Below are 23,344 nucleotides of genomic sequence, written 5' to 3'. Positions count from 1 at the left end.
GAAGGGGACAGCTGAGTGTTATCGAAGAATAGGGGATAGGTGTTTGGAAGACTGTGTCGAGTTGGTGGAGAAATTAAGTTAAGGATAGTCCTAGTAAAATGTTTAGTGTAGAAGAAGGGGACAGCTGAGTGTTATCGAAGAATAGGGGATAGGTGTTTGGAAGACTGTGTCTAGTTGGTGGAAAAATTAAGTTAAGGATAGTCCTAGTAAAATGTTTGGTGTAGAAGAAGGGGACAGCTGAGTGTTATCGAAGAATAGGGGATAGGTGTTTGGAAGACTGTGTCGAGTTGGTGGAGAAATTAAGTTAAGGTTAGTCCTAGTAAAATATTATATATGCCATAATAATATTTGTCAATAGCTCCGGATATCAAATGACTATTGTTTACAAATAAAGGAACAGTCCAGGCCGGTGTCGTGTTCCTGGCTGCCCTCTGTTCCTGACTGTCCCCCCTTGTTTTGAAACAAAAGGCTGATCGCTATGAACACGGACCCGTGTACGCAGCTGGTCGCGTGTACGTGACTGCCCCCAGTGTGTTCCAGCACGGGAGGGCACACTGTTTTATTCTTTCATAGGGAAAACATTCATGAATCCAGTACAACGCTCTGTCGTGTAACAGGTGAAGGGAATGAATAGCCTTCATGCAGTGATTCAGGAGTATATTTTAGGGAAATAGCGTCTTGCTATTGAAAAAAAAAAACTGTCGATGTGCATATGCAGGCCCGTAATTCTGGCAGATTTTTTGGAGGGGGGCTAGAGGGCATCATAGGTTCATGAGGTGATGGGGGGGGGGGGGGGGAGGCTACCGAAGTAAGCAAAGCTATGCGGTCGGGGGATGCGTTAATGAGAACAGCTCTGTTTATCAACAAGTCTTTATTTGTTTACATTCGCTTCTGAGCATGCGCAGTTCGCGGGAGGATAGCCAGGAATAGGGGGACAGCCAGGAACACGACGCTGGAACTGATAAATCTGGAAAACATTCAAGTGGATCCCGTCCGGTTCACGTCCTTGTCACGTGTTCACGCCCACTCGCCACGCCGGTGATAATGTTGTGATTACTGGGCTGAGTTGGACCCCAATACTGCAAGACACGCCCCGGGCCGAGGCTGCGGCGCAGCAACGCAACGCGGCGCCGAACACTCTCTGCTTATCGGACCCTGAAACTGAATCCACGGGAAGCCGAGCCCGAGACGCGGCGCCGGAGGGACAATTTATTCGGCGCCGGAGATCATCTGTTTCAAAAGCCTCCCGCAGATGATGATGATTATTGGGGCGTTTACTTCTTGGCGCCGCAACTGCAGGGTCATACGGCGCCGGATGAAGCAACAGGGGGCTTGCAAAGGGGAATGGGGAAGAGAGAGGGGAAGGGTTATCTGGGGAATGAGGTAACGGGGGGCTTGCCAAGAGGAATGGGGAAGAGAGAGGGGAAAGAGGCGTTACCCGGGAAAAGGAAGATGGGGAATGCTGTGTAGGAAATGAAGGCTTACGAGGGAATGAAAAAGAGGAGTGTGAATATGGGGAATGAGAAGAGCCCCGCCAAGCCTGTTCGGCTCTCCAGGACGCACCGGAGGCTGTACAGAGGCTTGGTGTGCCGCGCCTGGAGGTCACTGAGCGGCTAAAAGACTTGAGGTCGCTGCTCGAGACATTCACGGGCTCAGGAGGCTTGTAGAAGAAATAAAGAACACGGAGAGTTGTTTGTTCCTCTCTCTCTCTCTCTCTCTCTCTCTCTCTCTCTCTCTCTCTCTCTCTCTCTCTCTCTCTCTCTCTCCGCCGCCGCAAGGACGCAGCTAGGGCGGGGCGGGTCAGCTGCGGGGAGGTATATAAGGGCCTGCGCGCCGCTCTTTGCCACACACTCCTTCGTGAGCTCTCGAGGAAGCAACACAACCATGAACTTCAGCCTACTGATCGTGAGTACAGAGAGAGAGAGAGAGAGAGAGATTGCATATCCCTTTTCATATTCATTTAACCATTCTCTTTATACTTTCCCTTTTAATCCATATGTAACTCTTCTATTCTCCCTCTCTCCCTTCTTACTCCCCATATACACATTCTCCTCTCTTTTCTTCATTCCCTCGTAAGGCTTCATTTCCTAGAGAGCATTCCCAGGCAATTCTCCTCTTCCCAGGTAACGCCTCTTTCCCTTCTCTTCCCCATTCCCCTGTGCAAACCCCCGTTACCTCATTCCCCGGGTAACCTTCCCCTCTCCCCCAGCTGAGCGTGGTGGTGGCGGCGGCGGCGGCGGCGCCCGGCTACGACAAGCCCATCCCCATCCTGAAGGACGACCGCTCCCAGAACGCCGCGGGCGAGTACACCTTCGACTTCGAGACCGGCAACGGCATCGTGCGCAGCGAGGCGGGGCGCCAGGCCGACGGCCAGGAGTCCTCCGGCGCCTTCAGGTGAGCGGGGCAGAGGTGGTTGGGAGGGAAGGGAAGTTCATCAAATGACTGTCCTCGCCGCCATCCTCTGATCACTGTGCAATTCGGTGCACAGTAAGATCTCATATATAACGAGTTCGCATCTCACGAATTCCCATCTAACGACACTACTGACCCTCGTCCCATATTCGTATCCAACGAGGATGTTTGGAATCTAACGAAACAATCCCGGGGGCGTCCATGGTTCAAATCAGCCGCCATATACAATGTTTCCCTCGCCCTAACTGCCTCCTTCACGGCTGTGTTGACCTTGCCTGTGCGTCTCTCAGAGCAATGTCCGGCATTGTCCCGTCCTATCGTGGTTGGTTTCCTGCTTCTGCCACTCTTTACAGTTTCTTCCATTCTGCCCATGATAACTTTAGAACGCATGGTATCTCACACGTAAATGTACCCACAGGGAAGTAAGCGAAACGTTCAGGTTTGGGCGCCTAGACTTGTGTTGTCCACAGGTGACAAATACAATGGCGAGCACAATATCACCACCACGCTAACCTCCCCCCCCCTCCCCCAGCTACACCAGCCCAGACGGCACCCCCGTGGCCATCTCCTTCACCGCCGGCGCGGGAGGTTACCAGCCTGAGGGCGCGGTGCTGCCCGTGGCCCCGCCGCTGCCCTACGAGCGCTCCGACACCTTCGTGCACTAACGTCCACGCCCGCACACGCCCACGCCCACGCCATGACCCCGCCATGGATTAAGGATTTTTTTTCTAACCCATCTCTGCTCCTCCAGCGATCTCACACCTTTGTACATACACTTACCCACGCCCACTCCCAGCCCACACCTACGCCCACCCACGCCCACTCTGACCCACACCCGCCCACCCTTCACGGTTCTTCGTGACCTTTTTCTAGTTCTTCATATTGGAGAAAAACATGATTAGGATTTTCTTTTCTCTCTGACGTCTAGTCTTTTTTTTTCTTTAGCTGTTGAGTTTTGTTCTGACGATAAGTTTCTCTCAAAGTCTCTGTCGACGCTAGTCTGTTTGTCTGCCTGTTTATCTGCCTGTTTGTCTGCCTGTTTATCTGCTTGTTTCAGTATATCTGTCTGCCGGACTGTCAGTTTCTCAATCATCTATCTATCTATCTATCTATCTATCTACATCCATCCATCTCTCGATTTTCCAAATACTGCCACAATTTACTCTTCAAACAAATCTACACAATGTACATTTTCTATCTTATTTTCCGATGTTATTTATTTATGTCATACCAGCAAACGGTTGTGTTTGTAAATAAAGAGTGATGCAAAAACACTGGTGTATTTTCCTTCATTCTAAATAGTAATATTAAAAAAAAAGAGAAGAAAACACTATCTATGAAAGTTGTAGAAAGGAAGAAACCTGGACAAAGGAGGCTGTTCCTGAGTTTACCAGTGAAGGGATGAGAGAGTGAAGATGCTGGTTAACTCTTGCATTAGTAAGTTGCATAGCACAGGGATGAGACAGGGTAAAGTGTCTTATGTACCGGGGCCGCGGAAGGGGGGAGTCATGCAGTTAGCAAGTTCAGAAGAGCAGTCAGCATGAAAGTACTGATAGAAGATAGACAGAGAGGCAACATGGCGGCGGAAGTTGATAGGTAGAAGACTGTCAGTGAGAGGAGGGGAGTTGATGAGACGAAGAGCCTTAGGTTGGTATTATAAGACACTTTCGCTTCTCACATCAGCTATTTCTAAAGGTCAAAGAGGGGGTCAGTCGGGTTCTGATGAGTGTTTCTTCAGTCTCACGGTACAGAAGAAGGGTCACACTACCACCAGGATCATAAAACTACCCCTGGAAATGCCCACAACTCCTACGAAAGCCTTGTCAAATATGCTTTCATGGGCGCCGAAATGTCTTATAATACGACCCTTAGACTCCACTCTGTCCAGAATAGCTGTGTGTGTGGAGCCCCCCCACACGTGAGATGCATACATACCTACCCCATACGAGGGCGGACAAGGCCCCTGTATATGGACAGCAACTGAGAGGGGGAAAGAATGGTGGAGACGATACAGAACATCTATCCCCGAGAAAGATGATTTAGAAAGAGATATGAAGTTTCCAGTTAAGATTTTGAGTTAAGGATAGGCCGAGGATGTTTAGTGTAGAAGAAGGGGACCGCTGAGTGTTATCGAAGAATAGGGGATAGGTGTTTGGAAGATTGTGTCGAGTTGGTGGAGAAATTAAGTTAAGGATAGTCCTAGTAAAATGTTTGGTGTAGAAGAAGGGGACAGCTGAGTGTTATCGAAGAATAGGGGATAGGTGTTTGGAAGACTGTGTCGAGTTGGTGGAGAAATTAAGTTAAGGATAGTCCTAGTAAAATGTTTGGTGTAGAAGAAGGGGACCGCTGAGTGTTATCGAAGAATAGGGGATAGGTGTTTGGAAGACTGTATCGAGTTGGTGGAGAAATTAAGTTAAGGTTAGTCCTAGTAAAATATTATATATGCCATAATAATATTTGTCAATAGCTCCGGATATCAAATGACTATTGTTTACAAATAAAGGAACAGTCCAGGCCGGTGTCGTGTTCCTGGCTGCCCTCTGTTCCTGACTGTTCCCCCTTGTTTTGAAACAAAAGGCTGATCGCTATGAACACGGATCCGTGTACGCAGCTGGTCGCGTGTACGTGACTGCCCCCCAGAGTGTTCCAGCACGGGAGGGCACACTGTTTTATTCTTTCATAGGGAAAACATTCATGAATCCAGTACAACGCTCTGTCGTGTAACAGGTGAAGGGAATGAATAGCCTTCATGCAGTGATTCAGGAGTACATTTTAGGGAAATAGCATTTTGCTATTTAAAAAAAAAAAAACTGTCGATGTGCATATGCAGGCCCGTAATTCTGGCAGATTTTTTGGAGGGGCGAAGAGGGCATCATAGGTTCATGATGTGTTGGGGGGGGGGAGGGCGAGCGAATTAAGGAAAGCTATGCTGTCGGGGGATGCGTTAATGAGAACAGCTCTGTTTATTAACAAGTCTTTATTTGTTTACATTCGCTTCTGAGCATGCGCAGTTCGCGGGAGGATAGCCAGGAATAGGGGGACAGCCAGGAACACGACGCCGGGGCCAACACAACCTTTCAATTCTTGCTAGTGCTGGAATTGATAAATTTGGAAAACATTCAACTGGATCCCGTCCGGTTCACGTCCTTGTCACGTGTTCACGCCCACTCGCCACGCCGGTGATAATGTTACGATTACTGGGCTTAGTTAGACCCCAATACTAAAAGACACGCCCCGGGCCGAGGCTGCGGCGCCGCAACGCAACGCGGCGCCGAACATTCTTTACTTACCGGACCCTGAAACTGACTCCACGGGAAGCCGAACCCGAGACGCGGCGCCGGAGGGACAAATACGTATTCGGCGCCGGAGGGACAAGTAACGTGTTCGGCGCCGGAGATCGTCCGTTTCAACAGCCTCTCGCAGATGATGATGATGATTATTGGGGCGTTTAGTTCTTGGCGAGGCAACTGCAGGGTCATATGGCGCCGAATCTAAAACAAAATAAACTGATGGGATTTTCACGGAGTGTTTTGCGATCCCGGTGATAGTTTTACGCGACTTCTGGATCTTGAACGGCAACAAGTGTTAACAGCACAAAAACTGTGCTAGATCGGCGTCGCATGACCCTCCAACACACCCCCAACAATTTATATTATGCAACTAGGAGTCTAAAATGGAAAATGCTGAGAAGTAAGGATGGCGCCACTATAAACACTTGCCTGCGCCACAACGGGCTGGGGCCGACCATCAGGCCCTACTATGAAGGCCTACCGGCGCCACAGGCCAAGACGTATAAACAACAACACAAAAAAAAGCTGACTTTGTTTATAATGCCATGTTGTAGGGTTCATCAGGGCTAACAAATGTTATTATACAATGTCATGTCTACAATGCTTGGGTAGGCCAGGAAAACAACTTGAAGAGAACAACAACAACAAGATGGACAATCTGTTGATCGGTGTCTGCGACGCCGATAAAAAACACTAATGGACCCCTCGGCACCTCAGAGTAGGCTACCCTCCTCAGCCCAACTCGACGGCTCCCTAAGCTTGGTCACGGGGGGAATGAGGTAACGGGGGGCTTGCCAAGGGGAATGGGGAAGAGAGCGTTACCTGGGAAAAAGAATATGGGGAATGCTATGTAGGAAATGAAGGCTTACGAGGGAAATTAAAAAAAAGGGGAGAGTGTGTATATGGGAAATGAGAAGAGCCCCGCCAAGCCTGTTCGGCCCTCCATGACGCATCGGAGGCTGTATAGAGGCTTGGTGTGCCGCGCCTGGAGGTTACTGAGCGGCTCAAGACTTGAGGTCGCTGCTCGAGACATTCACGTACTCAGGAGGCTTGTAGAGGAAATAAAGAACACGGAGAGTTGTTTGTTCCTCTCTCTCTCTCCCTCTCTCTCTCTCTCCGCCGCCGCCGCAAGGACGTAGCTAGGGAGGGGCGGGTCAGCTGCGGGGAGGTATATAAGGGCCTGCGCGCCGCTCTTTGCCACACACTCCTTCGTGAGCTCTCGAGGAAGCAACACAACCATGAACTTCAGCCTACTGATCGTGAGTACAGGGAGAGAGAGAGAGAGAGATTGCATATCCCTTTTCTTATTCATATAACCATTCTCTTTATACTTTCCCTTTTAATCCATATGTAACTCTTCTATTCTCCCTCTCTCCCTTCTTACTCCCCATATACACATTCTCCTCCCTTTTCTTCATCCCCTCGTAAGGCTTCATTTCCTAGATAGCATTCCCAGGCAATTCTCCTCTTCCCAGGTAACGCCTCTTTCCCTTCTCTTCCCCATTCCCCTTTGCAAGCCCCCGTTACCTCATTCCCCGGGTAATCTTCCCCTCTCCCCCAGCTGAGCGTGGTGGTGGCGGCGGCGGCGGCGGCGCCCGGCTACGACAAGCCGATCCCCATCCTGAAGGACGACCGCTCCCAGAACGCCGCGGGCGAGTACACCTTCGACTTCGAGACCGGCAACGGCATCGTGCGCAGCGAGGCGGGGCGCCAGGCCGACGGCCAGGAGTCCTCCGGCGCCTTCAGGTGAGCGGGGCAGAGGTGGTTGGGAGGGAAGGGAAGTTCATCAAATGACTGTCCTCGCCGCCATCCTCTGATCACTGTGCAATTCGGTGCACAGTAAGATCTCTTATATAACGAGTTCGCATATAACGAATTCCCGTCTAACGACACTACTGACCCTCGTCCCATATTCGTATCCAACGAGGATGTTTGGAATCTAACGAAACAATCCCGGGGGCGTCCATGGTTCAAATCAGCCGCCATATACAATGTTTCCCTCGCCCTAACTGCCTCCTTCACGGCTGTGTTGACCTTGCCTGTGCGTCTCTCAGAGCAATGTCCGGCATTGTCCCGTCCTATCGTGGTTGGTTTCCTGCTTCTGCCACTCTTTACAGTTTCTTCCATTCTGCCCATGATAACTTTAGAACCCATGGTATCTCACACGTAAATGTACCCACAGGGAAGTAAGCGAAACGTTCAGGTTTGGGCGCCTAGACTTGTGTTGTCCACAGGTGACAAATACAATGGCGAGCACAATATCACCACCACGCTAACCTCCCCCCCCCCTCCCCCAGCTACACCAGCCCAGACGGCACCCCCGTGGCCATCTCCTTCACCGCCGGCGCGGGAGGTTACCAGCCTGAGGGCGCGGTGCTGCCCGTGGCCCCGCCGCTGCCCTACGAGCGCTCCGACACCTTCGTGCACTAACGCCCACGCCCGCACACGCCAACGCCCACGCCAAGACCCCGCCATGGATTAAGGATCTTTTTTCTAACCCATCTCTGCTCCTCCAACGATCTCACACCTTTGTACATACACTTACCCACGCCCACTCCCAGCCCACACCTACGCCCACCCACGCCCACTCTGACCCACCCTCCACCCACACCCGCCCATCCTTCAGGGTTCTTCGAGGGCTTTTTCTAGTTCTTCATATTGGAGAAAAACGTGATTAGGATTTTCTTTTTTCTCTCTGACATGTCTAGTCTTTTTTTTTCTCTAGCTGTTCAGTTTTCTTCTGACGATAAGTTTCTCTCAAAGTCTCTGTCAATGGTAGTCTGTTTGTCTGCTTGTTTATCTGCTTGTTTCAGTATATCTGTCTGCCGGACTGTCAGTTTATCAATCATCTATCTATCTATCTATCTATCTATCTACATCTATCCAGCTCTCGATTTTCAAACTATTGCCACAATTTACTCTTCAAACAAATCTACACATTGTACATTTTCCATCTTATTTTCCGATGTTATTTATTTATATCATCCCAGCAAACGGTTGTGTTTGTAAATAAAGAGTGATGCAAGAACACTGGTGTATTTTCCTTTATTCTAAATAGTAATCTTAAAAAAGAGGAAATTATCTTCTGTGTGAAAGTTGTAGAAAGGGAGAAACAAGGACAAAGGAGGCTGTTCCAGAGTTTACCAGTGACGGGATGAGAGAGTGAAGATGCTGGATAACACTTGCATTAGTAAGTTGCATAGCACAGGGATGAGACAGGGTAAAGTGTCTTATGCAACGGGGCCGCGGAAGGAGGGGAGGCATGCAGTTAGCAAGTTCCAGAAGAGCAGTCAGCATGAAAGTATCGATAGAAGATAGATAGAGAGGCAACATGGCGGCGGAAGTTGATAGGTAGAAGACTGTCAGTGAGAGGAGGGGAGTTGATGAGACGAAGAGCCTTAGATTCCACTCTGTCCAGAATAGTTGTGTGTGGAGCCCCCCACACGTGAGATGCATACATACCCCATACGAGGGCGGACAAGGCCCCTGTATATGGACAGCAACTGAGAGGGGGAAAGAATGGTGGAGACGATACAGAACGCCTGTCCCCGAGAAAGATGATTTAGAAAGAGATATGAAGTTTCCAGTTAAGATTTTGAGTTAAGGATAGGCCGAGGATGTTTAGTGTAGAAGAAGGGGACCGCTGAGTGTTATCGAAGAATAGGGGATAGGTGTTTGGAAGACTGTGTCGAGTTGGTGGAGAAATTAAGTTAAGGATAGTCCTAGTAAAATATTATATATGCCATAATATTTGTCAATAGCTCCGGATATCAAATGACTATTGTTTACAAATAAAGGAACAGTCCAGGCCGGTGTCGTGTTCCTGGCTGCCCTCTGTTCCTGACTGTCCCCCCTTGTTTTGAAACAAAAGGCTGATCGCTATGAACACGGATCCGTGTACGCAGCTGGTCGCGTGTACGTGACTGCCCCCCAGTGTGTTCCAGCACGGGAGGGCACACTGTTTTATTCTTTCATAGGGAAAACATTCATGAATCCAGTACAACGCTCTGTCGTGTAACAGGTGAAGGGAATGAATAGCCTTCATGCAGTGATTCAGGAGTACATTTTAGGGAAATAGCATTTTGCTATTTAAAAAAAAAATAAACTGTCGATGTGCATATGCAGGCCCGTAATTCTGGCAGATTTTTTGGAGGGGGGCTAGAGGGCATCATAGGTTCATGAGGTGATGGGGGGGGGGGGGGGAGGCGAGCGAAGTAAGCAAAGCTATGCTGTCGGGGGATGCGTTAATGAGAACAGCTCTGTTTATCAGCAAGTCTTTATTTGTTTACATTAGCTTCTGAGCATGCGCAGTTCGCGGGAGGATAGCCGGGAATAGGGGGACAGCCAGGAACACGACGCTGGAACTGATAAATCTGGAAAACATTCAAGTGGATCCCGTCCGGTTCACGTCCTTGTCACGCGTTCACGCCCACTCGCCACGCCGGTGATAATGTTGTGATTACTGGGCTGAGTTGGACCCCAATACTGCAAGACACGCCCCGGGCCGAGGCTGCGGCGCAGCAACGCAACGCGGCGCCGAACACTCTGCTTATCGGACCCTGAAACTGAATCCACGGGAAGCCGAGCCCGAGACGCGGCGCCGGAGGGACCATTTATTCGGCGCCGGAGATCATCTGTTTCAAAAGCCTCCCGCAGATGATGATGATTATTGGGGCGTTTACTTCTTGGCGCCGCAACTGCAGGGTCATACGGCGCCGGATGAAGCAACGGGGAGCTTGCAAAGGGGAATGGGGAAGAGAGAGGGGAAGGGTTACCTGGGGAATGAGGTAACGGGGGCTTGCAAAGGGGAATGGGGAAGAGAGAGGGGAAGGGTTACCTGGGGAATGAGGTAACGGGGAGCTTGCAAAGGGGAATGGGGAAGAGAGAGGGGAAGGGTTACCTGGGGAATGAGGTAACGGGGAGCTTGCAAAGGGGAATGGGGAAGAGAGAGGGGAAAGAGGCGTTACCCGGGAAAAGGAAGATGGGGAATGCTGTGTAGGAAATGAAGGCTTACGAGGGGAATGAAAAAGAGGAGTGTGAATATGGGGAATGAGAAGAGCTCCGCCAAGCCTGTTCGGCTCTCCAGGACGCACCGGAGGCTGCACAGAGGCTTGGTGTGCCGCGCCTGGAGGTCACTGAGCGGCTAAAAGACTTGAGGTCGCTGCTCGAGACATTCACGGGCTCAGGAGGCTTGTAGAGGAAATAAGGAACACGGAGAGTTGTTTGTTCCTCTCTCTCTCTCTCTCTCTCTCTCTCTCTCTCTCTCTCTCTCTCTCTCTCCGCCGCCGCAAGGACGCAGCTAGGGCGGGGCGGGTCAGCTGCGGGGAGGTATATAAGGGCCTGCGCGCCGCTCTTTGCCACACACTCCTTCGTGAGCTCTCGAGGAAGCAACACAACCATGAACTTCAGCCTACTGATCGTGAGTACAGAGAGAGAGAGAGAGAGAGAGAGCATTTCCCTTTTCCTTCTCACTTCTCTACAAACCATTCTCTAATACTTTCCCTTTAAATCCACATGTAACTCTTCTATTCTCCCTCTCCCCTTTCTTATTCCCCATACACATATCTCCCCTTTCCTTCATTCCCTCGCAAGCCTTCATTCCCTAGATAGCATTCCCAGGCAATCCTCCTCTTCCCAGGTAACGCCTCTTTCCCTTCTCTTCCCCATTCCCCTGTGCAAGCCCCCGTTACCTCATTCCCCGGGTAACCTTCCCCTCCTCCCCAGCTGAGCGTGGTGGTGGCGGCGGCGGCGGCGGCGCCCGGCTACGACAAGCCGATCCCCATCCTGAAGGACGACCGCTCCCAGAACGCCGCGGGCGAGTACACCTTCGACTTCGAGACCGGCAACGGCATCGTGCGCAGCGAGGCGGGGCGCCAGGCCGACGGCCAGGAGTCCTCCGGCGCCTTCAGGTGAGCGGGGCAGAGGTGGTTGGGAGGGAAGGGAAGTTCATCAAATGACTGTCCTCGCCGCCATCCTCTGATCACTGTGCAATTCGGTGCACAGTAAGATCTCTTATATAACGAGTTCGCATATAACGAATTCCCATCTAACGACACTACTGACCCTCGTCCCATATTCGTATCCAACGAGGATGTTTGGAATCTAACGAAACAATCCCGGGGGCGTCCATGGTTCAAATCAGCCGCCATATACAATGTTTCCCTCGCCCTAACTGCCTCCTTCACGGCTGTGTTGACCTTGCCTGTGCGTCTCTCAGAGCAATGTCCGGCATTGTCCCGTCCTATCGTGGTTGGTTTCCTGCTTCTGCCACTCTTTACAGTTTCTTCCATTCTGCCCATGATAACTTTAGAACCCATGGTATCTCACACGTAAATATACCCACAGGGAAGTAAGCGAAACGTTCAGGTTTGGGCGCCTAGACTTGTGTTGTCCACAGGTGACAAATACAGTGGCGAGCACAATATCACCACTACGCTAACCTCCCCCCCCTCCCCCAGCTACACCAGCCCAGACGGCACCCCCGTGGCCATCTCCTTCACCGCCGGCGCGGGAGGTTACCAGCCTGAGGGCGCGGTGCTGCCCGTGGCCCCGCCGCTGCCCTACGAGCGCTCCGACACCTTCGTGCACTAACGTCCACGCCCGCACACGCCCACGCCCACGCCATGACCCCGCCATGGATTAAGGATCTTTCTTCTAACCCATCTCTGCTCCTCCAGCGATCTCACACCTTTGTACATACACTTACCCACGCCCACTCCCAGCCCACACCTACGCCCACCCACGCCCACTCTGACCCACACCCGCCCACCCTTCACGGTTCTTCGTGACCTTTTTCTAGTTCTTCATATTGGAGAAAAACATGATTAGGATTTTCTTTTCTCTCTGACGTCTAGTCTTTTTTTTTCTTTAGCTGTTGAGTTTTGTTCTGACGATAAGTTTCTCTCAAAGTCTCTGTCGACGCTAGTCTGTTTGTCTGCCTGTTTATCTGCCTGTTTGTCTGCCTGTTTATCTGCTTGTTTCAGTATATCTGTCTGCCGGACTGTCAGTTTCTCAATCATCTATCTATCTATCTATCTATCTATCTACATCCATCCATCTCTCGATTTTCCAAATACTGCCACAATTTACTCTTCAAACAAATCTACACAATGTACATTTTCTATCTTATTTTCCGATGTTATTTATTTATGTCATACCAGCAAACGGTTGTGTTTGTAAATAAAGAGTGATGCAAAAACACTGGTGTATTTTCCTTCATTCTAAATAGTAATATTAAAAAAAAAGAGAAGAAAACACTATCTATGAAAGTTGTAGAAAGGAAGAAACCTGGACAAAGGAGGCTGTTCCTGAGTTTACCAGTGAAGGGATGAGAGAGTGAAGATGCTGGTTAACTCTTGCATTAGTAAGTTGCATAGCACAGGGATGAGACAGGGTAAAGTGTCTTATGCAACGGGGCCGCGGAAGGGGGGAGTCATGCAGTTAGCAAGTTCAGAAGAGCAGTCAGCATGAAAGTACTGATAGAAGATAGACAGAGAGGCAACATGGCGGCGGAAGTTGATAGGTAGAAGACTGTCAGTGAGAGGAGGGGAGTTGATGAGACGAAGAGCCTTAGACTCCACTCTGTCCAAAAGAGCTGTGTGTGTGGAGCCCCCCACACGTGAGATGCATACATACTCCATACGAGGGCGGACAAGGCCCCTGTATATGGACAGCAACTGAGAGGGGGAAAGAATGGTGGAGACGATACAGAACATCTATCCCCGAGAAAGATGATTTAGAAAGAGATATGAAGTTTCCAGTTAAGATTTGGAGTTAAGGATAGGCCGAGGATGTTTAGTGTAGAAGAAGGGGTCAGCTGAGTGTCATTGAAGAATAGGGGATAGATGTTTGGAAGATTGTGTCGAGTTGGTGGAGAAATTAAGTTAAGGATAGTCCTAGTAAAATGTTTAGTGTAGAAGAAGGGGACAGCTGAGTGTTATCGAAGAATAGGGGATAGGTGTTTGGAAGACTGTGTCGAGTTGGTGGAGAAATTAAGTTAAGGTTAGTCCTAGTAAAATGTTTAGTGTAGAAGAAGGGGACAGCTGAGTGTTATCGAAGAATAGGGGATAGGTGTTTGGAAGATTGTGTCGTTTTGGTGGAGAAATTAAGTTAAGGATAGTCCTAGTAAAATGTTTGGTGTAGAAGAAGGGGACAGCTGAGTGTTATTGAAGAATAGGGGATAGGTGTTTGGAAGATTGTGTCGTTTTGGTGGAGAAATTAAGTTAAGGATAGTCCTAGTAAAATGTTTGGTGTAGAAGAAGGGGACAGCTGAGTGTTATCGAAGAATAGGGGATAGGTGTTTGGAAGACTGTGTCGAGTTGGTGGAGAAATTAAGTTAAGGTTAGTCCTAGTAAAATATTATATATGCCATAATAATATTTGTCAATAGCTCCGGATATCAAATGACTATTGTTTACAAATAAAGGAACAGTCCAGGCCGGTGTCGTGTTCCTGGCTGCCCTCTGTTCCTGACTGTCCCCCCTTGTTTTGAAACAAAAGGCTGATCGCTATGAACACGGACCCGTGTACGCAGCTGGTCCCGTGTACGTGACTGCCCCCAGAGTGTTCCAGCACGGGAGGGCACACTGTTTTATTCTTTCATAGGGAGAACATTCATGAATCCAGTACGACGCTCTGTCGTGTAACAGGTGAAGGGAATGAAAAGCCTTCATGCAGTGATTCAGGAGTATATTTTAGGGAAATAGCATTTTGCTATTGAAAAAAAAAAACTGTCGATGTGCATATGCAGGCCCGTAATTCTGGCAGATTTTTTGGAGGGGCGAAGAGGGCATCATAGGTTCATGAGGTGTGTGTGTGTGTGGGGGCGGAGGGGGGGGAAGCGAAGTAAGCAAAGCTATGCTGTCGGGGGATGCGTGCATGAGGACAGCTGTTTATCAACAAGTCTTTATTTGTTTACATTCGCTTCTGAGCATGCGCAGTTCGCGGGAGGATAGCCAGGAATAGGGGGACAGCCAGGAACACGACGCTGGAACTGATAAATCTGGAAAACATTCAACTGGATCCCGTCCGGTTCACGTCCTTGTCACGTGTTCACGCCCACTCGCCACGCCGGTGATAATTTTGTGATTACTGGGCTGAGCTAGACCCCAATACTAAAAGACGCCCCGGGCCGAGGCTGCGGCGCCGCAACGCAACGCGGCGCCGAACATTCTTTACTTACCGGACCCTGAAACTGACTCCACGGGAAGCCGAACCCGAGACGCGGCGCCGGAGGGACAAATACGTATTCGGCGCCGGAGGGACAAGTAACGTGTTCGGCGCCGGAGATCGTCCGTTTCAACAGCCTCTCGCAGATGATGATGATGATTATTGGGGCGTTTAGTTCTTGGCGAGGCAACTGCAGGGTCATATGGCGCCGAATCTAAAACAAAATAAACTGATGGGATTTTCACGGAGTGTTTTGCTTTCCCGGTGATAGTTTTACGCGACTTCTGGATCTTGAACGGCAACAAGTGTTAATAGCACAAAAACTGTGCTAGATCGGCGTCGCATGACCCTCCAACACACCCCCAACAATTTATATTATGCAACTAGGGGTCTAAAAGGGAAAATGCTGAGAAGTAAAGATGGCGCCACTATAAACACTTGCCTGCGCCACAACGGGCTGGGGCCGACCATCAGGCCCTACTATGAAGGCCTACCGGCGCCACAGGCCAAGACGTATAAACAACAACACAAAAAAAAGCTGACTTTGTTTATAATGCCATGTTGTAGGGTTCATCAGGGCTAACAAATGTTATTATACAATGTCATGTCTACAAACAACTTTAAGAGAACAACAACAACAAGAAGATGGACAATCTGTTGATCGGTGTCTGCGACGCCGATAAAAAACACTAATGGACCCTCAGACCAGAGTAGGCTCCCCTCCTCAGCCCAACTCGACGGCTCCCTAAGCTTGGTCACGGGGGGAATGAGGTAACGGGGGGGGGCTTGCCAAGGGGAATGGGGAAGAGAGCGTTACCTGGGAAAAAGAATATGGGGAATGCTATGTAGGAAATGAAGGCTTACGAGGGAAATTAAAAAAAAGGGGAGAGTGTGTATATGGGAAATGAGAAGAGCCCCGCCAAGCCTGTTCGGCCCTCCATGACACATCGGAGGCTGTATAGAGGCTTGGTGTGCCGCCCCTGGAGGTTACTGAGCGGCTCAAGACTTGAGGTCGCTGCTCGAGACATTCACGTACTCATGAGGCTTGTAGAGGAAATAAAGAACACGGAGAGTTGTTTGTTCCTCTCTCTCTCTCCCTCTCTCTCTCTCTCCGCCGCCGCCTCAAGGACGCAGCTAGGGCGGAGCGGGTCAGCTGCGGGGAGGTATATAAGGGCCTGCGCGCCGCTCTTTGCCACACACTCCTTCGTGAGCTCTCGAGGAAGCAACACAACCATGAACTTCTGCCTACTGATCGTGAGTACAGAGAGAGAGAGAGAGAGAGCATTTCCCTTTTCCTTCTAACTCCTCAGCTAACCATTCTCTATAGTACTTTCCCTTTTAAGCCATATGTAACTTCTATTCTCCCTTCTTATTTCCAATAAACACATCCTCCACATTTTTCATTCCCCTCGCAAACCTTCATTCCCTAGATAGCATTCCCATGCAATACCCATCCTCCTCTTCCCTTCTCTTCCCCATTCCCCTGTGCAAACCCCCGTTACCTCATTCCCCGGGTAACCTTCCCCTCTCCCCCAGCTGAGCGTGGTGGTGGCAGCGGCGGCGGCGGCGCCCGGCTACGACAAGCCGATCCCCATCCTGAAGGACGACCGCTCCCAGAACGCCGCGGGCGAGTACACCTTCGACTTCGAGACCGGCAACGGCATCGTGCGCAGCGAGGCGGGGCGCCAGGCCGACGGCCAGGAGTCCTCCGGCGCCTTCAGGTGAGCGGGGCAGAGGTGGTTGGGAGGGAAGGGAAGTTCATCAAATGACTGTCCTCGCCGCCATCCTCTGATCACTGTGCAATTCGGTGCACAGTAAGATCTCTTATATAACGAGTTCGCATATAACGAATTCCCGTCTAACGACACTACTGACCCTCGTCCCATATTCGTATCCAACGAGGATGTTTGGAATCTAACGAAACAATCCCGGGGGCGTCCATGGTTCAAATCAGCCGCCATATACAATGTTTCCCTCGCCCTAACTGCCTCCTTCACGGCTGTGTTGACCTTGCCTGTGCGTCTCTCAGAGCAATGTCCGGCATTGTCCCGTCCTATCGTGGTTGGTTTCCTGCTTCTGCCACTCTTTACAGTTTCTTCCATTCTGCCCATGATAACTTTAGAACGCATGGTATCTTACACGTAAATGTACCCACAGGGAAGTAAGCGAAACGTTCAGGTTTGGGCGCCTAGACTTGTGTTGCCCACAGGTGACAAATACAGTGGCGAGCACAATATCACCACCACGCTAACCTCCCCCCCCCTCCCCCAGCTACACCAGCCCAGACGGCACCCCCGTGGCCATCTCCTTCACCGCCGGCGCGGGAGGTTACCAGCCTGAGGGCGCGGTGCTGCCCGTGGCCCCGCCGCTGCCCTACGAGCGCTCCGACACCTTCGTGCACTAACGCCCACGCCTGCCCACGCCCACGCCCGCACACACCCACGCCCACGCCATGACCCCGCCATGGACTAAGGATCTTTGTCTCCTCGCACTTTTTTTCTAACCCATCTCTGCTCCTCCAACGATCTCACACCTTTGTACACACACTTACCCATGCCCACTCCCACGCCCACACCTACGCCCACCAACGCCCACTCTGACCCACCCTCAACCCACACCGCCCACCCTTCAGGGTTCTTCGTGACCTTTTTCAAGTTCTTCATATTGGAGAAAAACGTGATTAGAACTTTTTTTCTCTCTCTGACATGTCTAGTCTTTTTTTTCTCTAGCTGTTCAGTTTTGTTCTAACAATAAGTTTCTCTCTAAGTCTCTGTCGATGCTAGTCTGTTTGTCTGCCTGTCCGCCTGACTGTCAGTTTTTCAATAATCTATCTATCTATTTATCTACATCCATCCATCTCTCGATTTTCCAAATACTGCCACAATTTACTCTTCAAACAAATCTACACATTGTACATTTTCCATCTTATTTTCCGATGTTATTTATTTGTCATCCCAGCAAACGGTTGTGTTTGTAAATAAAGAGTGATGCAAGAACACTGGTGTATTTTCCTTTATTCTAAATAGTAATCTTAAAAAAGAGAAAAAAACTTCTGTGATGAAAGTTGTAGAAAGGAAGAAACCTGGACAAAGGAGGCTGTTCCTGAGTTTACCAGTGAAGGGATGAGAGAGTGAAGATGCTGGTTAACTCTTGCATTAGTAAGTTGCATAGCACAGGGATGAGACAGGGTAAAGTGTCTTATGCAACGGGGACGCGGAAGGGGGAAGTCATGCAGTTAACAAGTTCAGAAGAGCAGTCAGCATGAAAGTATTGATAGAAGATAGATAGAGAGGCAACATGGCGGCGGAAGTTAAAAGGTAGAAGACTGTCAGTGAGAGGAGGGGAGTTGATGAGACGAAGAGCCTTAGATTCCGTTCTGTCCAGAATAGTTGTGTGTGTGGAGCCCCCCACACGTGAGATGCATACATACCCCATACGAGGGCGGACAAGGCCCCTGTATATGGACAGCAACTGAGAGGGGGAAAGAATGGTGGAGACGATACAGAACGCCTGTCCCCGAGAAAGATGATTTAGAAAGAGATATGAAGTTTCCAGTTAAGATTTTGAGTTAAGGATAGGCCGAGGATGTTTAGTGTAGAAGGGGACAGCTGAGTGTTATTGAAGAATAGGGGATAGATGTTTGGAAGATTGTGTCGTTTTGGTGGAGAAATTAAGTTAAGGATAGTCCTAGTAAAATGTTTGGTGTAGAAGAAGGGGACAGCTGAGTGTTATCGAAGAATAGGGGATAGGTGTTTGGAAGACTGTGTCGAGTTGGTGGAGAAATTAAGTTAAGGTTAGTCCTAGTAAAATATTATATATGCCATAATAATATTTGTCAATAGCTCCGGATATCAAATGACTATTGTTTACAAATAAAGGAACAGTCCAGGCCGGTGTCGTGTTCCTGGCTGCCCTCTGTTCCTGACTGTCCCCCCTTGTTTTGAAACAAAAGGCTGATCGCTATGAACACGGACCCGTGTACGCAGCTGGTCGCGTGTACGTGACTGCCCCCAGTGTGTTCCAGCACGGGAGGGCACACTGTTTTATTCTTTCATAGGGAAAACATTCATGAATCCAGTACAACGCTCTGTCGTGTAACAGGTGAAGGGAATGAATAGCCTTCATGCAGTGATTCAGGAGTACATTTTAGGGAAATAGCATCTTGCTATTGAAAAAAAAAAAACTCGATGTGCATATGCAGGCCCGTAATTCCGGCAGATTTTACACGACACCGGGGCCAACACAACCTTTCAATTCTTGCTAGTGCTGGAATTGATAAATCTGGAAAACATTCAAGTGGATCCCGTCCGGGTCACGTCCTTGTCACGTGTTCACGCCCACTCGCCACGCCGGTGATAATGTTACGATTACTGGGCTGAGTTGGACCCCAATACTGCAAGACACGCCCCGGGCCGAGGCTGCGGCGCCGAACATTCTTTGCTTACCGGACCCTGAAACGGAATCCACGGGAAGCCGAGCCCGAGACGCGGCGCCGAACATTCTTTGCTTACCGGACCCTGAAACTGACTCAACGGGAAGCCGAGCCCGAGACGCGGCGCCGAACATACTTTGCTTACCGGACCCTGAAACTGACTCAACGGGAAGCCGAGCCCGAGACGCGGCGCCGAACATTCTTTGCTTACCGGAGGGACAAGTAACGTATTCGGCTCCGGAGATCGTCTGTTCCAAAAGCCTCCCGCAGATGATGATGATTATTGGGGCGTTTAGTTCTTGCCGCCGCAACTGCAGGGTCATATGGCGCCGAATCTAAAACAAAATAAACTAAAATATAAAACTATAAAAATACGATAAATAATTAGAGACATGATAAAAGACATGCCTCTCGCAGAAGCTGATGGGATTTTCACGGAGTGTTTTGCGATCCTGGTGATAGTTTTACGCGACTTCTGGATCATGAACGGCAACAAGTGTTAATAGCACAAAAACTGTGCTAGATCGGCGTCGCATAACCCTCCAACACACCCCCAACAATTTATATTATGCAACTAGGGGTCTAAAATGGAAAATGCTGAGAAGTAAAGATGGCTGCTATGTATGAAATGAAGGCTTACGAGGGAATGAAAAAGAGGAAAGCGTGTATATGGGGATGAGAAGAGCCCCGCCAAGCCTGTTCGGCCCTCCAGCACGCACCGGAGGCTGTACAGAGGCTTGGTGTGCCGCGCCTGGAGGTCACTGAGCGGCTAAAAGACTTGAGGTCGCTGCTCGAGACATTCACGTGCTCAGGAGGCTTGTAGAGGAAATAAAGAACACGGAGAGTTGTTTGTTCCTCTCTCTCTCTCTCTCCGCCGCCGCAAGGACGTAGCTAGGGAGGGGCGGGTCAGCTGCGGGGAGGTATATAAAGGCCTGCGCGCCGCTCTTACCCACACACTCCTTCGTGAGCTCTCGAGGAAGCAACACAACCATGAACTTCTGCCTGCTGATCGTGAGTACAGAGAGAGAGAGAGAGAGAGAGAGCATTTCCCTTTTCCTTTTCACTCCATAGCCAACCATTCTCTATAGTACTTTCCCTTTTAATCCACATGTAACTCTTCTATTCTCCCTTCTTATTTCCCATAAACACATTCTCCACTTTTTTCATTCCCTAGATAGCATTCCCATGCAATCCCCATCCTCCTCTTCCCAGGTAACGCCTCTCTCCCCTCTCTTCCCCATTCCCCTTTGCAAGCCCCCGTTACCTCATTCCCCGGGTAACCTTCCCCTCCTCCCCAGCTGAGCGTGGTGGTGGCGGCGGCGGCGGCGGCGCCCGGCTACGACAAGCCCATCCCCATCCTGAAGGACGACCGCTCCCAGAACGCCGCGGGCGAGTACACCTTCGACTTCGAGACCGGCAACGGCATCGTGCGCAGCGAGGCGGGGCGCCAGGCCGACGGCCAGGAGTCCTCCGGCGCCTTCAGGTGAGCGGGGGTTAAGGGAAAGGCGAGGAATGGTAGTGGAATGGAAGGGAAAGGTTGGTTAACCCCTTGACTGCGAATTTCCTACTAGAAGACCTCTCCAAGCTACAGAAATGGAACAAAAAGTGGCTGCTACAATTCAATGAAGAAAAATGTAAAGTCATGCATCTTGGGAGGGGATATCCAGCACACCAATACCACATGGGAAACACCACTATCCACCACAGAGGCAGAGAAAGACCTGGGAGTGTATGTTACCAGGCTACCAGTGAAGGGATATCCAGCTCACCAATACCACATGGGAAACACTCCACTATCCACCACAGAGGCAGAGAAAGACCTGGGAGTGTATGTTACCAGGCTACCAGTGAACGGATATCCAGCACACCAATACCACATGGGAAACACTCCACTATCTACCACAGAGGCAGAGAAAGACCTGGGAGTGTATGTTACCAGGCTACCAGTGAAGGGATATCCAGCATACCAATACCACATGGGAAACACTCCACTATCCACCACAGAGGCAGAGAGACCTGGGAGTGTATGTTAACAGGCTACCAATGAAGGGATATCCAGCACACCAATACCACATGGGAAACACTCCACTATCCACCACAGAGGCAGAGAAAGACCTGGGAGTGTATGTTACCAGGCTACCAGTGAAGGGATATCCAGCACACCAATACCACATGGGAAACACTCCACTATCCACCACAGAGGCAGAGAAAGACCTGGGAGTGTATGTTACAGGCTACCAGTGAAGGCCAAATCCGTGCCAATTGCAGCAGACAGGTTAAACGAAGGGATGGGCATGCAAGGGTAGGAAAGGAAGGAAAGGGAAGAAGGAAAGAATGATTATGCTTTAGATTTTGTCTGTTCTCTAATCCAAAATGCTCGCATTCTGTCTCACTATATTTACCCGTGCAGGATTTTCCTCTCATTTTACGCCTTTTACAGCAAACAACTGTTGTCTGCCGGTGCTGTGTCTTCCCTTGGTTGTTTTCATGCTTTGGTCCGAGTTTCTTGAATCTTATCTTTACGGATATCACCTCCACCACCACACTAATCTTTCCCTCACCTCACCCCAACCCTCCTTCTCTATCCTCATTCCCCGCCCGCTATTCCACCCCACGACTATATTAACCCCCTTCCCCCCTTCCAGCTACACCAGCCCAGACGGCACCCCCGTGGCCATCTCCTTCACCGCCGGCGCGGGAGGCTATCAGCCTGAGGGCGCGGTGCTGCCCGTGGCCCCAGCGCTGCCCTACCAGCGCTCCGACACCTTCGTGCACTAACGCCCACGCCCACACCATACCTACCCTGACCCCGCTCTCTCTCTCTCCAATACAAGCCATAATTTACTCTCCCATGCAATTCTATCATGTAACTTTTTTTTTTTTACTTCCATTATATCATCTTATATATTTATTTCCACCCAGCATGTGACTGCCTCTGTAAATAAACACTGAAGCAGGAAAACTATTGTAATTATCCCTAATACTAAAGAATAACCCCTTAAAAACTAAAATACATACTAAAGGAAGTGATATTATTCTTTGATCTCACAAATATTGGGTATGCATTCATCTCCCTACTTCTATTTCTATTTATTAGGGGCCCCCACAGCCCCCCTAACAGGGGGGCTTTGCCCCCCTTGACCCCCCTTCTATTTTTTAGAAGTCATTTGTTACTGCACTGCATTCAGGGATAAAAAAGAATCCATACTGTATGTAATAACTTTACAAGAAGTGGCCACCCTCTCATCAATATTATCCTTCATTTGCACAACAAATGCCTCAAAGCACTCAAAAGGGCTTAAAGGCTATCATAAGGAAGAAAACAATACCAAAAATAAGAAGTGGCAATGAAGAAGATACAATGAAACTTATTCCTGTGCTTGTTGTACCTACATATGTATGTACTCTGTATGTAACTGTTCTTGTACTCTACAAGGTTGTGGCAGCAACACCTGACAGGCACAAGGTCATGCTCATCAGGTATTCAGTATAACACATTTGGTTAAGATTCGTTTTAGGTCCATGCCAGTATCTCATTACCTACCTTATGAAACATCAGTATCTCTTCATATATCTTTTCTACAAACCTTCAACAGTCATGGAAACACTTTGAAAATCCAATTTAAGGACTTTTTTTTTACTCTTGAAAATAGGGGATAATGTTTACGAAAGCGCGTCGCCTCCCCTGGCGACGGTGCAGCCGGTGTTGCGAGAAATACCTCCTTGCTGAAATAAGTCACATATACATGTTGAGGGGGGCGCAGCCCCCCCCCGTTAGTAGGTCGTAAAGTTCGGTTGAAGTAGTTTAAATATGCTCCCTGACCCTAAACCCTCTGCGAGCTGTTTTACGGCTGCGGCGGCTGCAGCGTCGTCGCGGTCGCCGCCAGAGGAGGCGACACGCTTCCATAAACATTATCCCCTATTTTCAAGAGTAAAAAAAAAGTCCTTGAATTGGATTTTCAAAGCATTTCCATGACTGTTGAAGGTTTGTAGAAAAGATATATGAAGAGATACTGATGTTTCATAAAGTAGATTATGAGAT

At 49.6% G+C, this 23,344-nt stretch overlaps 5 protein-coding genes across 10 annotated transcripts in view; 4 read left to right on the top strand and 1 right to left on the bottom strand.

Annotated features, from left to right (window-relative positions):
* The window catches only part of LOC126985750 (beta-glucuronidase-like), an 84,165-nt gene that overhangs the window by 60,271 nt on the left and 550 nt on the right, over window positions 1-23,344 (bottom strand). The window lies entirely within an intron of this gene.
* LOC126985769 (endocuticle structural glycoprotein SgAbd-8-like) lies at window positions 1,749-22,264 on the top strand. Its single transcript, XM_050841162.1, has 4 exons — window positions 1,749-1,905; window positions 2,210-2,394; window positions 8,000-8,152; window positions 22,085-22,264. The coding sequence occupies exons 1-3, from the start codon at window positions 1,885-1,887 to the stop codon at window positions 8,130-8,132; spliced, it is 339 nt and encodes a 112-aa protein (XP_050697119.1). The 5' UTR covers window positions 1,749-1,884; the 3' UTR covers window positions 8,133-8,152; window positions 22,085-22,264.
* On the top strand, window positions 10,966-12,900 carry LOC126985770 (endocuticle structural glycoprotein SgAbd-8-like). Its single transcript, XM_050841163.1, has 3 exons — window positions 10,966-11,121; window positions 11,427-11,611; window positions 12,161-12,900. The coding sequence occupies exons 1-3, from the start codon at window positions 11,101-11,103 to the stop codon at window positions 12,291-12,293; spliced, it is 339 nt and encodes a 112-aa protein (XP_050697120.1). The 5' UTR covers window positions 10,966-11,100; the 3' UTR covers window positions 12,294-12,900.
* On the top strand, window positions 16,019-17,307 carry LOC126985768 (endocuticle structural glycoprotein SgAbd-8-like). Its single transcript, XM_050841161.1, has 3 exons — window positions 16,019-16,124; window positions 16,407-16,591; window positions 17,142-17,307. The coding sequence occupies exons 1-3, from the start codon at window positions 16,104-16,106 to the stop codon at window positions 17,272-17,274; spliced, it is 339 nt and encodes a 112-aa protein (XP_050697118.1). The 5' UTR covers window positions 16,019-16,103; the 3' UTR covers window positions 17,275-17,307.
* LOC126985772 (endocuticle structural glycoprotein SgAbd-8-like) lies at window positions 20,223-22,264 on the top strand. Its single transcript, XM_050841166.1, has 3 exons — window positions 20,223-20,313; window positions 20,601-20,785; window positions 21,948-22,264. Exons 1-3 carry the CDS (start codon window positions 20,293-20,295, stop codon window positions 22,078-22,080), a joined length of 339 nt encoding a protein of 112 aa, XP_050697123.1. The 5' UTR covers window positions 20,223-20,292; the 3' UTR covers window positions 22,081-22,264.

The sequence above is a fragment of the Eriocheir sinensis genome, chromosome 60, assembly GCF_024679095.1.
Source record: "Eriocheir sinensis breed Jianghai 21 chromosome 60, ASM2467909v1, whole genome shotgun sequence".
Taxonomy (NCBI): Eukaryota; Metazoa; Arthropoda; class Malacostraca; order Decapoda; family Varunidae; genus Eriocheir; species Eriocheir sinensis.
The sequence above is the reverse complement of the archived record's forward strand: the minus strand, read 5'-3'. Positions and strand labels throughout refer to the sequence as shown.